Source organism: Balaenoptera ricei, chromosome 3, assembly GCF_028023285.1.
Source record: "Balaenoptera ricei isolate mBalRic1 chromosome 3, mBalRic1.hap2, whole genome shotgun sequence".
NCBI lineage: Eukaryota > Metazoa > Chordata > Mammalia > Artiodactyla > Balaenopteridae > Balaenoptera > Balaenoptera ricei.
This window is the reverse complement of record NC_082641.1, coordinates 133,805,695-133,819,744: the sequence shown is the minus strand read 5'-3', so window position 1 is coordinate 133,819,744 and position 14,050 is coordinate 133,805,695. Positions and strand designations below refer to the sequence as shown.

At 41.4% G+C, this 14,050-nt stretch overlaps 1 protein-coding gene across 3 annotated transcripts in view; it reads left to right on the top strand.

The window, feature by feature from the left end:
• Positions 1–7,473, top strand: part of MED7 (mediator complex subunit 7) — a 117,682-nt gene extending 110,209 nt beyond the window's left edge. The window contains exons 1-2 of one of the 3 annotated variants that reach the window (XM_059917593.1): positions 164–247; positions 6,368–7,473. In XM_059917593.1, the coding sequence (XP_059773576.1) occupies positions 6,385–7,086 (702 nt within the window). In that variant the 5' untranslated portion in view covers positions 164–247; positions 6,368–6,384 and the 3' untranslated portion in view covers positions 7,087–7,473. Of the gene's footprint in view, positions 1–163; positions 248–364; positions 550–6,367 lie in introns of those variants that run through there. The other 2 variants (XM_059917596.1, XM_059917594.1) reach the window with 2 other exon arrangements.
• The last annotated feature ends 6,577 nt before the right edge of the window (positions 7,474–14,050 follow it).

Sequence of the window (14,050 nt, the reverse complement as noted above, 5' to 3'; positions counted from 1 at the left end):
ACCCCCCCGCAGCCGCAGCCAAACTGCCGGAAGTAGGCAGGCGGCGCGAGGTCGGTGGGGGTGGGGGGCTGTGCGCAGGCGCAATAGCAAGCCAGCGGTCAGAGGCGGGACTAGAGCCCCGGTTAAAGGACAGGCCTTTCAGCCAATCAAGGGACAGCGTCGGAGGCTTCTTCCTGGAAGAGGAGGTAGGAAGTTGGGTCTCGGCGGCGGTGGCGAAGGCAGCTACCAGTGTAAACCCGGGGCTGAGGTGAGTGGGCGGCGACGGTTTGGTGCTCCGTTCAGTGTGCATTTCTTCTTCCGGACCCCGCGACTTCCTCCGGGCGGGCTGGGAATGGGGGGAGGCGTGGTGCAGGGTACGCTCGCCCGCTTTCCTTTCCCGCGTCCCTCGGGGAGCGCGGCCTCCCCGCCGCTCGCGGAGCCCCGGGGTGAACCGCTCGGCGGAAGGTGCCTTCCTTGCGGCGGGCTCTGAGCTTCCTTCGAGTGGGGAGGCCGAGCCCGGCCGGAGGTTGGCAGACCTCAGTTCTAGTCCCTCGCGGCTGGTTTGTTAAGGTGGGTGGGCTCGGCGAGTCTCCTGGCCTCTCCAGCCTTGCGGGATAACCAGCCTTGCTCTTCCTCCTCAGGGAGCAGTCCTGAAATCAGAAGAATTAATGGGAGGCGGGGAAGGAGGTAGATGCCAAGCCTAATCATTAGATCATCTGGAGAGGTTTTAAAAACAACATTCCAGCGGCCCCATTCACAGTAGACAAAACGAGTCAAAAGTCTGGGGATGGGACCCTAGAATACCTTTCTTTTTTTTTGGTGAAATACCGCAGAACGGAACAAACACTAGAAGGTGGATCTTGAGTCTGATAACCAGCTACGATGCCTGGCGCTTGTATTACTAAAAACCTCCATCGCCTTTGACAAGTTTAGTCTAGAGAAGTGATAGGGAGATAAACAGGATTTCTGTAATACGTCAGTTTCCTTTTGTACTGTTAGATGCTTCATAGTTTACTGACTTAAGGGAACTTGTACTGTGTACAAGAACCAAGGTTAAGAATTCCTGCTGTGCCATTTACTAGACTTTTGATCTGGTTGCGGACACTTCCCGTTGGTGAGACAGACTTGGGATCCTCATCTCTAAAATGAAATTGAAAATAGTACTTAACTCATAGAATTGGTTTGAAGATTAAGTTAGAGAGAATGTGAAACAATGGTACCTGTCACTTACTTGCCCGTTGGGGATTGGCAGCTAAAGTAGGGGATTACACATGGTGCTGGGAGGCCCAAAACTGGGCTTCCAATCTAAAAAAGCTTGAGTGGGGTGAAACCTGGGCTGTCTGAAATTTATTTTGAAGTACCAGATCACTGCTAATTCTCTGATTTTGGTAATTATGTGGTTATAAGAGAACATTCTTATTTGGGGGATACCCACTGAAGTATTTGCGGGTACAGAGATGAGAGACCAATAAGGCAAATGAGGGAAAATGTTAACATTTGGAGAATCTGAGTGAAGAATATGGGATATTCTCTATGCTTTTTATACAGCTTTTCTATAAGTCCGAATTGATGTTTTTGGAAGTTTTAAAAAGTTGGTTATAACTATCTGCAACTCATAAGTGTGTTGTAAATAAATGAAATGGTACACAGTATTGATAACCCTCCATCCCATGCGCTTTCACCCGTTTTTTCTTAATGGCTGTGTTGTGTGTATATAGAGACATTTTATCCAGCTCTCATATTGATGAAGTTATGGGCTGTTTCCAGCTTTTCCTGCTCTTTTCAAACAGTGCTGCATTAAACATCCTTAAACACACTTTTGTGTACTTGTACCAATATTTTTGTAGGATAAATTTCTAGAAATAGAATTGTTGGGTCACACAACTTTGTTAATCAACTATACTCCAGTATAAAATAAAAATTAAAAAAAAAGAATTGTTGGGTCAAAGAATATCAGCATTAAAATTTTTGATACTGTCACGTCAAATTCCAAATAAATATATTCGTCTCCTTTCCTATTAGTTGTGTCTGAGGATTCCGCATATGCTCTTGGCGGTGCTGGCCTGCCACCTGAGAGTGTCATGTGGTGGCCGTCATGGTGGCTTCTGTGAGAGCCGAGGGGAATGGACGCTTTCCCCCGCAGTAGGCTTCCCTGCAGGGCCAGAGGAGCTAAGAGCCTGCCTCTAAAATTGGGATGGCCACTCTGAAGAAACTGAGAGGAGGGAGAGTGTGACCTGTGCTGGAATCCAGGGCCTGCCACGTAGAAGGTGTTCTAACATTTGTCAGATGACAGAGTATGTGAAATCTTGATAGTCTGTTAGATGAAAAGAATCCTTTTTAAAATTTGCTTTTAATAGTGTGTCTGTCTGAATATTTTCCTGCCTTTATTCAGCATTTGCATTTTTCTCATCATCTTTTGCCTATTTTTCTATTATTTTTAAAAAATATATAGGTTTAAAAAAAAACTCAGTGGATCTTTATTGAGGATTTAGCACCTTCTAGGCATTGTTTAAGGTGCTGGAGGTAGAGTTGTGAATAAGACAGGCAACTGCTGAAGTCATAGTGCTTTTCTTGCGGGGATGGAATCAGAAAATATGTTTTTTAAAAATCAAAATTAAATTTCTAATATTTGTCCTTGTTAGCTTGCAGACATTCTTCTCCCAGAAAAATGGGATTGTCTTTTAATTTTGCTTATGATATATTTTCCTATATGGAATTTTTAGATTTATCTTTGGTAGTCAGATCTGTTGGTCTTTTGTAGTAACCTTAAAACGTGTAGTTAGCTATTTGTCTGTTTTCCTTTATAGATTGTAAGCAGCGCAAGGATGGAGGCCATGTTTATCCTTGAAAGACAGTGTGATGTAGTGTTTGAGATCTTTAGGCTCTGGCTCCTTCCTTTACTCTGTGACTTTACGCAAGTGGATCAACTTTTGTGAGCCACGGTGATCTCATCTCTGAAATGGAAAGGGCACCTTTCTTTTCTCAGATTTCTCGCAACCATGAGAAAAGTATTTAGCACAGTGTCTGGCACATACTATGCACTCAAGTGTTATCTGTCATTATAATCATCATTGTCATATATTAGACAAACAGTAAATATTTGAAAGAGTAAATAAACATTAAAGATGTTTGTACCTACTTCCAAATTCCCATTGATTTGAAGCCTTCTTGAAATGAATGGAGCTACTAACAAATACTAGAAGACAACATGCTAGGATATAAGGGGGAAGGAATGTGGTATGAGAATTAGGCTGGCTATTATATAGAAGAACTGTAGTGAAATCAAAAAGATCCCTGGGAAGCCATTGTATTCCAGGTAAGAGGGAATGGTGTCTTGATCAGAACTGATGAATTTGAGATAGCGATATAGTGAAGTTTTGGGACTTGATAAATTTGGCAGTGATGGTGAGGAGAGGAGATTGGTAAAGAAGGAGGATTGGGCTTCCCTGGTGGCGCAGTGGTTGAGAGTCTGCCTGCCAATGCAGGGGACACAGGTTCGAGCCCTGGTCTGGGAAGATCCCACGTGCCGCGGAGCAACTAGGCCCGTGAGCCACAACTACTGAGCCTGCGCGTCTGGAGCCTGTGCTCCGCAACAAGAGAGGCCGCGATAGTGAGAGGCCCGCGCACTGCGATGAAGAGTGGCCCCCGCTTGCCGCAACTAGAGAAAGCCCTGGCACAGAAACGAAGACCCAACACAGCCATAAAAATAAATAAATTAATTAATTTAAAAAAAAAAGGAGGATTAAGATAACCTTTAGGTTTCTGGCTTGAAATACTAGGTGGATAATGGCGACATTTTACTGAAACAGGAAAGAGTAGAAGCTATGAGAGGAACAGGTTTAGGGTGTGTGTATTTATGGTAGATGGACTCAAAAGAACTTTTTTTTAAAGTTTGAATGCCCTGTGAGACATCCAGGAGCAGCCCAGACGCAGTCTGGACTGGAGGTAAAAAGTCAAGAGTCAAGAAAAGAAAGACAAATATCACTTATATATGGAATCTAAAAATAATACAAATGAATCTATGTACAAAACAGACTCACAGACAGAAAACAAACTTATGGTTGCCAAAGGGGAGAGGGAGAGAGAGAGGGGCAAATTAGGAGTATGGGATTAACGGACAAACTACTATACATAAAATAGATAAGCAACAAGGATTTACTGTATAGCACAGGGAATTATATTCAATATCTTGTAATAACCTATAATGGAATATAATCTGAAAAAAATAACTGAATCACTTTGCTGTACACCTGAAACTAACACAATATTGTAAATGAAGTATACTTAAATTAAAAAGTCAAGAGTCATAAATATAGACCAGGGTTTCTCCACTTTGGCACAATATATTGACATTTTGGGCTGGATAATTCTTTGTTGCTGTGCATTGTATGTTTATAGCATCCCCAGCCTCTACCCATTAGAAGCCAGTAGCACCCCCTCCCTGGTTTTGGCAACTAAAGGTGTCTCCAGACCTTGCATATATCTTCTGTTTGGCAAAATGACACCTGGTTGAGAACCACCGATAGAAATGGTATTAAAAGCTATGGAATTGACTGAGATCATCCCAGGGAGAACATAAAACAAAGGCCTGAAACTAGTGGCCAGCAGATCACAAAGATTGTTGGAGATAAATCCTTTTTGACCTCACAGTATTTGATAATTTCTGGAATTAATTGCCAGTATTTTTAAAAGTTGAGAAATTTCACATAAAAATCTGGATTTTTTTGCCCTTACTTGAAAACTCAAGACCAAGGAACAATGAATCTTCATTCGCACATGAATGCTAGTGGCTGGAGGCTTTGAGGTCTGGCTTGGAGATGCTCAGTTCTCCTTCACACTTTATGTTGCCTGCCTTTTCCCTTTGGCTTTTGAGTTTGTGAGTCTCTGAGGCATGCCAACATTAAAATTTGGCTAGAGAAGGAGGGGCAGTAAAGGAGACTGAGAGGCAGCGGCCAGTGTGGTAGGAGGAAGACGTAAATGTAGCATCACAGAAGCTGAGGGAGAAGGGGAGTGTGTTGAAAAGGAAGAAAACGCTGCTGAGAGATTAAGATCAGCTTAGAAAAATGTCCATTGGATTTGGTCATGTGGTGGTTGTTGGTGCCCGTGATGAGCAGTTTTTGTGGAGGTAGGAGGTTGACGCCAGATCGGATAGTGACAAAAATGAATATGCAGAAGGCTAGTGAAACAGTGAAGTGTGGGTTGATAACAGTTAGAGTAACTCATCATGCCCATGGCCACTGACAGATTGATTCTCAGCAGCAGCCAGTTCACTGCTGTGGGTTGGTGGAAACTCAGGGCTGCCCCACAGCTGCCCTCATTACCTCACAAATTCCAAGTATAAAATTGCCTCCAGTATATTACTTGCTATCTCTCATGTTGGATGGTGTTATGTTATATCTTGAAAATCTGGTAAGATCCATCTAAGTGAGCACTCGGGATATTCTCATTTTATGATATACCTAAGCTTCAGATGGAGTAGATGGAGGTTATTGTGGCTATTGAAGGTATAGTTGAATTTGAAATTTCTGTAGTAGATGTAGAAAAGTTAATGTGTCTATAAAAAATTGTAGAGTATATTGTAGGAAAAAAGGGAATGGAATTGGATCACAGAAGCTCAGATGATGTGAGTTTGTCTGGAATATAGTAATTTTAATTTTGTCAGAGTGTTCCTTAGAGTTATAAGTGTTTGCTTTTGGAGATCAATCTATAATATAAAACGAGTGATTGTAACGTGAGATGGGAAGACAGCATGTGTAGTTTGGCTGTAGGGAGGGTAGAGAAGGGAGGCATAACTGGTGAGGGGTGTGGAATCCAGATGATTTAATTTATAGATGAAAATACAGTTGATCCTTGAACAACTGGGAGGTTAGGGGCGCCCACCCTCTGTGCAGTTGAAAATCTGAGTATAACTTAGAGTTGGCCTTTCGTATCTGCAGTTCCTTCATATTTGCGGTTCTGCATCTGAGGATTCAACCAACCATGGATCTTGTAGTACTCTAGTATTTACTATTGAAAAAAATCCACATGTAAGTGGACCCGTGCAAGTTCAAATCTGTGTTGCTCAGGGGTCAACTGTATACTACAGTACTTTTTTTGTGCCAATGAAAGTATTAAGTAGAGCAGGAAAAATACGATGATTGAGTATATATTGCTAATTAGAAAAGGATGCAGCCTTTCCCTGTTGTAAGTGTTAGTTTTGGAGACTAGGGAGATCATTTTGTCCTGGACGCCAAACTGCCAGGGGAGAAAAGGGAAAATGTTCTGTCATTAATCGCTGAATGTGACAGGTTTGTGTTGTAGCTCCACTCTCAATCTTTCGTCTATTTCTGTGTGTGTGTGTGTGTGATTTTTTTTTTCTTATTTTTTGTCTGATGGTCCATTTCTGTAGGTTCTTGATCTTCCACAATGGGTGAGCCACAGCAAGTAAGCGCCCTCCCACCCCCTCCGATGCAGTACATCAAGGAGTATACAGATGAAAATATTCAGGAAGGCCTCGCTCCCAAGCCTCCACCTCCAATAAAGGACAGTTATATGATGTTCGGCAACCAGTTCCAGTGTGATGATCTTATCATCCGCCCTTTAGAAAGTCAGGGTATCGAACGGCTTCATCCTATGCAGTTTGATCACAAGAAAGAACTGAGAAAACTCAATATGTCTATCCTTATTAATTTCTTAGACCTCTTAGATATCTTGATAAGGAGCCCTGGGAGTATAAAACGAGAAGAGAAGCTAGAAGATCTTAAGCTGCTTTTTGTACATGTGCATCATCTCATAAATGAATACCGACCCCACCAAGCAAGAGAGACCTTGAGAGTCATGATGGAGGTGCAGAAACGTCAACGCCTTGAGACAGCTGAGAGATTTCAAAAGCATCTGGAACGAGTCATTGAGATGATTCAGAATTGCTTGGCTTCTTTGCCTGATGATTTGCCCCATTCGGAAACAGGGCTGAGAGTAAAAACTGAACCAATGGATGCTGATGATAGCAACAATTGTGCTGGACAGGATGAACAACAAAGAGCAAATTCAGGTCATAGGAGAGATCAGATTATAGAGAAAGATGCTGCTTTGTGTGTCCTAATTGATGAAATGAATGAAAGACCGTGAAGGATGTTCCTTTTTTTTCTTTTTTTTTTTTCGTTTCAGTAAATAGCATATATATTAGTTAATTCACTTTTAGAGAGTCTCAAAAGAGATAGCACTAGAAGTCTTGCAAGCAGCTTGACTCTCCAACTTTCTCAGTTGTTAGACGTCACAGGCAGTTTATGGCATTTCACTTTATGGCAAGCCTAGGTAAATGAGTGTGCCTACATTGAGCAATCACCTTCAAAAGCAGTGTTTGCCGCTAGTGTGTGGAACATCCCTGTTTTCGGAGTTACAGTAAACTTTGAAGATATCCTCAGTAATAGTAGGTTTTCATCCCTGAAAAGTAGATTTGTCATTTGCTTTAAGAATGATAGATAATAAAGGATATCAAACTTTATAAATATGAAATTATGAAATCCTTAGATTTATTTCACTTAAAAATTTGGTTAATCTCTAAAAAAGAATAGTGTAACATGTTAAAAGAGAGGAACCCTGGAGAGTTATAAAACAGCAGTTTTTTTTTTTTTCCTCTTGGCTGCTCCTGCAAACACTCTGTCTCAGCCTCTTGTCCCTATCCTGGATGGGTCCCAGAACTTCTTTCCAGTCACTAAGAAGTCCTTTGATCACTTTTAGTCACATTCATTTTAATAATTAAAATGTCTGTGTAATTACCTATACATTTCCTAAACTCAGACTTGCTTAAGGCTGGAAGCCTGCCCTGGGAAGGGGGTTTGGTGGCAGAGACTGCTGGATGTCCACCAGAGATTATTGCTCGCCTGAGATATGCTGCCCTGCTAGGGACTATGTTCCCCCCATTCCTCTTGCATCTCTGTGAGGCCATGTGACAGTTCTTAGCAGTGGAATGTGGTGTAAAAATCCAGGCCTGCCCCATAAAAATTTCTCTTCTTATCTGCTGGTTTGATGGTCACACCCAGGAAAACTTTGGAAGCCACTTGAAGATGGCAAAAGTTCAATCATTTCAGGTCCTTGAAAGCCTGAAGACTAGGCCCTCCTTTCATTAACTCTACCCTCTCCCAGTCCCCATCCCCACCCCCACTGATGTGACTTCACCACGTGAATAAGAAGTCAACCTGTTTTGAGCACTGAGATTTCATTTCTGCACCTTCTTCTCTTTTCTGTTCTCCAGCCTCTCTTCCGGCAAAATCTTGATGGAGAGTCTGCCTTGTATCTGAGGGTGGCTGCCAGCCTTTCTCTTAATAAAGGCCAGTGGTTCTCAAAGTGTAGTCCTGGACCAGCAGCATTGGTATCACTTGGGGACTGGTTAGAAATGCACATTCTCAGGTGCACCCCAGACATACTAAATCGAACTCTAGGGGTGGGGCTCCACAAGCTGTGGTTTAAAGAGCCCTCAGGTGATTCCCATGCAGGCTCAAGATTAAGAATCACTGATAATGGTAAGTCCTTTTCCCAGATAAGCTGGCAAAGTCCAGTTTAAAGTGGCCACAGACCAGTTCTATATGTGAAACATTCATGCATCCTTTTCTTTAAAAATCTGGGGAGTGTAGGCTGTTTCCAAGTAGACAACCCCTCTATTAGGCACTTAGTTGGCAAGTCTCATTTGTTTTTTCCTGATATGTGTTTGGTATAGATTTTTGGACTCCAGAGACTTCAGGAGACACAGTCGAGACTCTCTTAAGCTTAAATTAAAGGGGGAGGGGAACCCCCTCATCTCCCAGTGGCGAGGCAAGGTGGACATTGCTCAACACTTGAGTGACTCTCCAAAGGAATCTCCTTTGTAAAGGAGACCTCAGCCTTTTTACAACCTTGAGGAGGGTGCTGGGCTAAGAGGTACAAAACCAATTTTTGGCTGCCTTACAAATCCTTGCATGGAAAAAACTAACTGAATCACATTATCACATCCTTAAGAGAATCACGACATCATTTGTTTATAATGTGTGTTTGTTGGAGAGAAGGATTAAGAGATTAAAATTTCACGTGGAATCTTAAATTCTGATCTTGGGAGGACCCGATCTTGTAGGTCTGTGGGTGGCACCTGGCATCAACTCTAAAGAATTCTGACGTGAACTCCTGCTATTATAATGGGTTGAAGGAGCACTAGTGGTCTGATAGTTGTTACAAATTTCAAAGTTTATATAGAGATTCAGTCTATGAGGATTAAAATACATCTCTACACACCCAGTCATAATGAATATTCCTGATAGATTGATTTCTCAAAGTGAAATATCTGGAAGAATAACCTGGGCAACTCCTGAGGTTACCAATGCCTGGGCCCCAGACCACCAGTATTCTGGTTTCATTGTTCTGGACTGGGGCCCTGGTATTAGTTTTAAGAAATCTGTGGATGACTCTACTGTGCAGTAGGATAAAGGAGGATTACATTAGTCAGTACTCTCTAGTGAACTAGTTTAAGCAAAAGATGAATTTGTTGAAAGGATACTGTGTTACATAAGTTAAACATCCAAATCATGAAGGACTGGGAGGGTCTCTAGGGCAACTGGGACTCAAACCTGATCCAGAACGCTCTGTCTCTCCTTTCTGGCTTTTCTGTTAGCTTCATTCTCTACAAACTAAATTCTTTGATGGTACAGGTGGAGAACATTGCTGCCAACGGTTCCCAAGCGTTAAGTCTTTCTACACCACTCTCTGGGAGGTGTCTCTCGAAAATGAAAAGAAAAAAAAGGTGAAAGGCTAATGAACCAGTTTGGAGGGAGAAGTTAGGAGCGGCACACCTGATTCCAACTGGGCCATTCAGCTGGGGGCAGATTCCGTAAGAATCTGACGGACCCCAGCATGTCAGTGTGTGGGGGGAGGTGGTCCATCCCCCCTTTAAGTTCATTTATTCATTGCATTCATTTAGTGGATATTGTGGTCCTCTCTATTCCTGATACTGGTTTAGTTACTGGGAGTATGAGGAGTGGGAAGGAAAATGGAAGAAAGATAAACAGGAAAACAAATAGGTTAATTTTTGAAGGTGTAAGTTCTTGCTTTAACCATTCAGCCATTATAACAGAAGAATCTTGCTTCCAATTATATTCCTATTTCCTGCTCAAAATGCCTTGTCCACATTATCTTCTCTTTTCAAGTTATGTTTCTATGTTCACAGTTGTTAAGGGTGTTGGAAGGCCATTTCAACTGTGCTGTGTTGTATTTGAGAGAAAAGACGTGTCCTGGGTCCTGAGGTCACAGGAAACAGCAAGTTCAAGTGTCTCATGAGACAATTAAAAATTGGCATGATTTGGGGGAAAAGGCTATTATGGCTGCAGCATAGGGAGCGAGGAGGTTGGAGCTAGAGGAGCAGATGGAGGTCAGGTTACAGGACTTAGAAGGCCAAGGGAAGGAGTTTGTTATATCCTAAATCTGATGGGAAGTGTTGGAGAGAGGGAAGTTTCCCCCTTTACCCCTCTCGAGTTCTTGTGGTTGGACTAATAATAAAATTGACGCAAGACAAATTAACAGAAGAGACATTTTAATTCCTGTACAGGGAGGTCTCATAGAAATGGGACCTAAGAAGTAACCAAAGCATTTATATTCTTTAGACAAACACTGAATTTCTGAGGAATTGACAGGACAAAGAAACTTAGGTTTTGGGTGCTCAATTAGTGAAGAATCTAAACAATTTGGGCTTGGGGTAGTAAAGAAGTAACAAGGTTTGTATAGGCTTCTTGGCTCAAATTCCTTCTCTTGGGCAATAAGGGTGTCCTTTTACCTTTACTGCAGGGAGTGCACCTTTCATGGGAGAGGTTTATTTTTTGCTTTGGGGGAAACAAAGTGGGGGTCAGAGTGTCCCTCTTGCACTGGCCATTTCTTAGTTCAGTACGCCGTCGTAGCATATTTTGGGGCAGCCTGCTAGCACTTTGTTGGCACTGTTCTAATCACTATGTACAAAAAGCCATTTTTATCCTCGAAACAACCCATTGAAATCATTATGATTCTTACACCTATGTTACAGATGAGGAAGCAGAGGCTCAGAGAGGTGTCATTTACCCAAGGTCACCAAGCTTGTGAGTGGCAAAGCCAGGATTGAAACATTCTAGTTTCAAAGCCTAAGCACTCAACCTTCATACTCTATCACCTCTCTACTGCATCATATAGTTAATAAATCATAGGTAATAAATAATGGAGTCGAGTGGAATCTGATATTTTGACCCTAAAATCCATACTCTTATACACTACATGCTACTGGACTGAGGAAGGAGATTTGTAGACAGAGATTATGAGCTCCCTTTGAACATTTTAAAGCATTTTTGTCAGAATTCTGCTGCTATCTTAAGGAGATGCTGTGCGTATAGCACTAACCTTCCTAAAACTCCCTCTTAGTAGATATCACCCCCACTTTATGAAAGTGGGGGTCAGTTTTGTAGTTTGCTCAGGTGGTGTTTCCAGATTAGAATCTAGGTTAGGAGTCAACAAACTTTTTCTGTAAAGAGCCAGTTAGTAAATATTTTAGGCATTATAAGTACTCTCTTATATGGTACAAAGGCAGCCATAGAATATACGTAAACAAGTGAGCGCGGCTGTGTTCCAGCTTTAGATATGGACATTGAAACCTGAATTTAAATAATTTTCATGTTATGAAATATTATTTTGATTTTTTCCCCAATCATTTAAACATGTTAAAATAATTCTTAGCCTGTGGACTGTACAAAAAACAGGCAGCCAAATGAATTTGGCCAGAGGTTCTAATCTACGTGATTGGATTCTAAACCCTGGAGTGTTTTCACAAAACCACTTAATAACCACAAAATAAAAATTATAGGTTTGTTCTAGGGCCTAAGTGAGATTGTGGCTACAAAGCACTAAGCATAATTTCTGGTAGTTAGTAAGCTTTCAAAGGTTAACTGGTACCTTTCCTGCTAAGTCTTTTGCATTTGGCATTTAGAATCAAAGATTTAGGAACTGAAAAAAAAAAAACATTTAGGAACTGGTTTCAAACTGTAATGTGATGAGTCTAACAGTAAGTGGCACTCTTACCTCAAATTTAGAAGCTGCAGCCAGGTGGCAGAGGAGGGGATTAAGGTGGAGAAACTCACAGGTGCTGCTTGTAATACTGAGCTTTTTATTCAACAAGTGAGACTTGCTGCTTGTGTCTGACTGTGGCCTACAAACTCTTTTCTGATGGAGAGAATAGGGTGTAAATTTGTCAAAATAACCAGTACTATGTTGCAAATAAGAGGTTTTTGATTAGAGCTTTTCTCCCAGGGCTGCCTGGACAAGACCTGAGGAAGACCTCAGGCACTGTTGGTTAGTTCTGAGTAGATGAGGACAGTAAGATGCTTCTCATATCTGCTTAGCACCAAGTTCTGTGAAGCTGCTGGTTCCCTGCCCCTGCTCTAGGTTTGGGGTAAGGGAAGACATTGAAAGGATGGGTGTCAGGTGGGGTGATGTGGCTGGCTAGGAATGCATTGTATCATAACTACAAGGAAAGATGCCTTTGGGGTCTTTATCGATTTTCACAATTATTCAGTCATTCAACAAACCTGAAGATCTATGAATACCATGCAATCGTTAAGAGCCATTAAGAATGAGAGTACTGATGTGGAAATACATTCTATATATAACAGAAGTTGCTGGGTATAGGCTGAGTCCATATTTGTGTCTCTCTGTCTCTCCATACTCAAATTGGAAAAATATATTAAAAACTATTTTATGGATGAGGAAATTGAGACTCAAATATGTAACTTGCTACACACCGAGGACACTTGGGCTAGTAAATGGCTGTTAAAACTCAGATTTAAAAGAAAAGAAACAGAAAAAGAGTAATGCGTGGCAGAGTTTGGGCTCCTGTGTTTACTAGTAGTGTCGCCTTGGTTTGACCTATTAACCTCCATGACCCTCAATTTGCTTAACTATGATAATTATGGGTATAAGGTAGGTACCATTTAATGTTGGGAATGAAGGAGAAGGCCCATGCTGATTCTTTCTGAAACTTGTTTGTCCCCAGGCAACATACTCAGAATCATCTGTGCAGAAACATCTGATGTGGAAGGGCAGAGGGGGTATCTGAAAGGCTTAAGTGGTTCATAAGCCTGAGGGGTTCTGACTCACTACTACTTAAAGGGGAGAGTGGTTAAAAAAAAAAGGAAGCCACAAATAATCAATAGCAGAAATGAAAAAGGGATATTACTATAGATTTTATAGACAGTAAGAAATAATAATAAAATATTATGAATAACTTTATACCAACAAATTTGAAAATTTAGATAAATTGGACAAATTCTTACAAAATTACCAAGGTTTAAGAGTAGGAAACTTGAATAGCTTTCTGATGATTAAAAAAAGAAAAAGTTGTCAAAATCTTCTCAGAAAGAAAACTTCAAGTTCAAATAGCTTTGCTGACAAGTTCTATCAAACACTGTTAGGAAAAAAAAAATCTTATACAGACTCAGGGAATAGAAAAAGAGGGAACATTCCCCAGCTCTTTTTATGGGACTGGGATGGTGAGTGAGTTCCCTCACTTGTTCAACAAATGTAACTTGTTCAGTAAGTTATATTTTTGAGTCTCAATTTCCTCATCCATAAAATAGTTTTTAATATATTTTTCCAATTTGAGTATGGAGAGACAGAGAGACACAAATATGGACTCAGCCTATACCCTTCCCTTTGGGAAGTACAAAGGACCCAGAGAGCCAAGATACCCTTTTTTTGGCCATGCCACTCAGCATATGGGATCCTAGTTTCCCAACCAGGGATCGGACCCACGACCCCTGCAGTAGAAGTGCAGAGTCTTAACCACTGGACCACCAGGGAAGTCCCAAGATAACCCTTGATAAAAGAACTAAGGGGAGGATTTGCCCTGGGTGACATCACCATTTCCCGTAAAGCTGCAATAATTAAAACAATGTATTATACTGACAGAAAGATAGGAAAATATACTATTGGAACAGACTAGAAAGCCAAAAAACAGATCCATGCCTGTATGATTTTTGAAATATAACAGAGATGGCATTACAAAGTAATGGGAAAACGCTGGAATTTTCAATAAATGGGGCTAGGACAAAATATA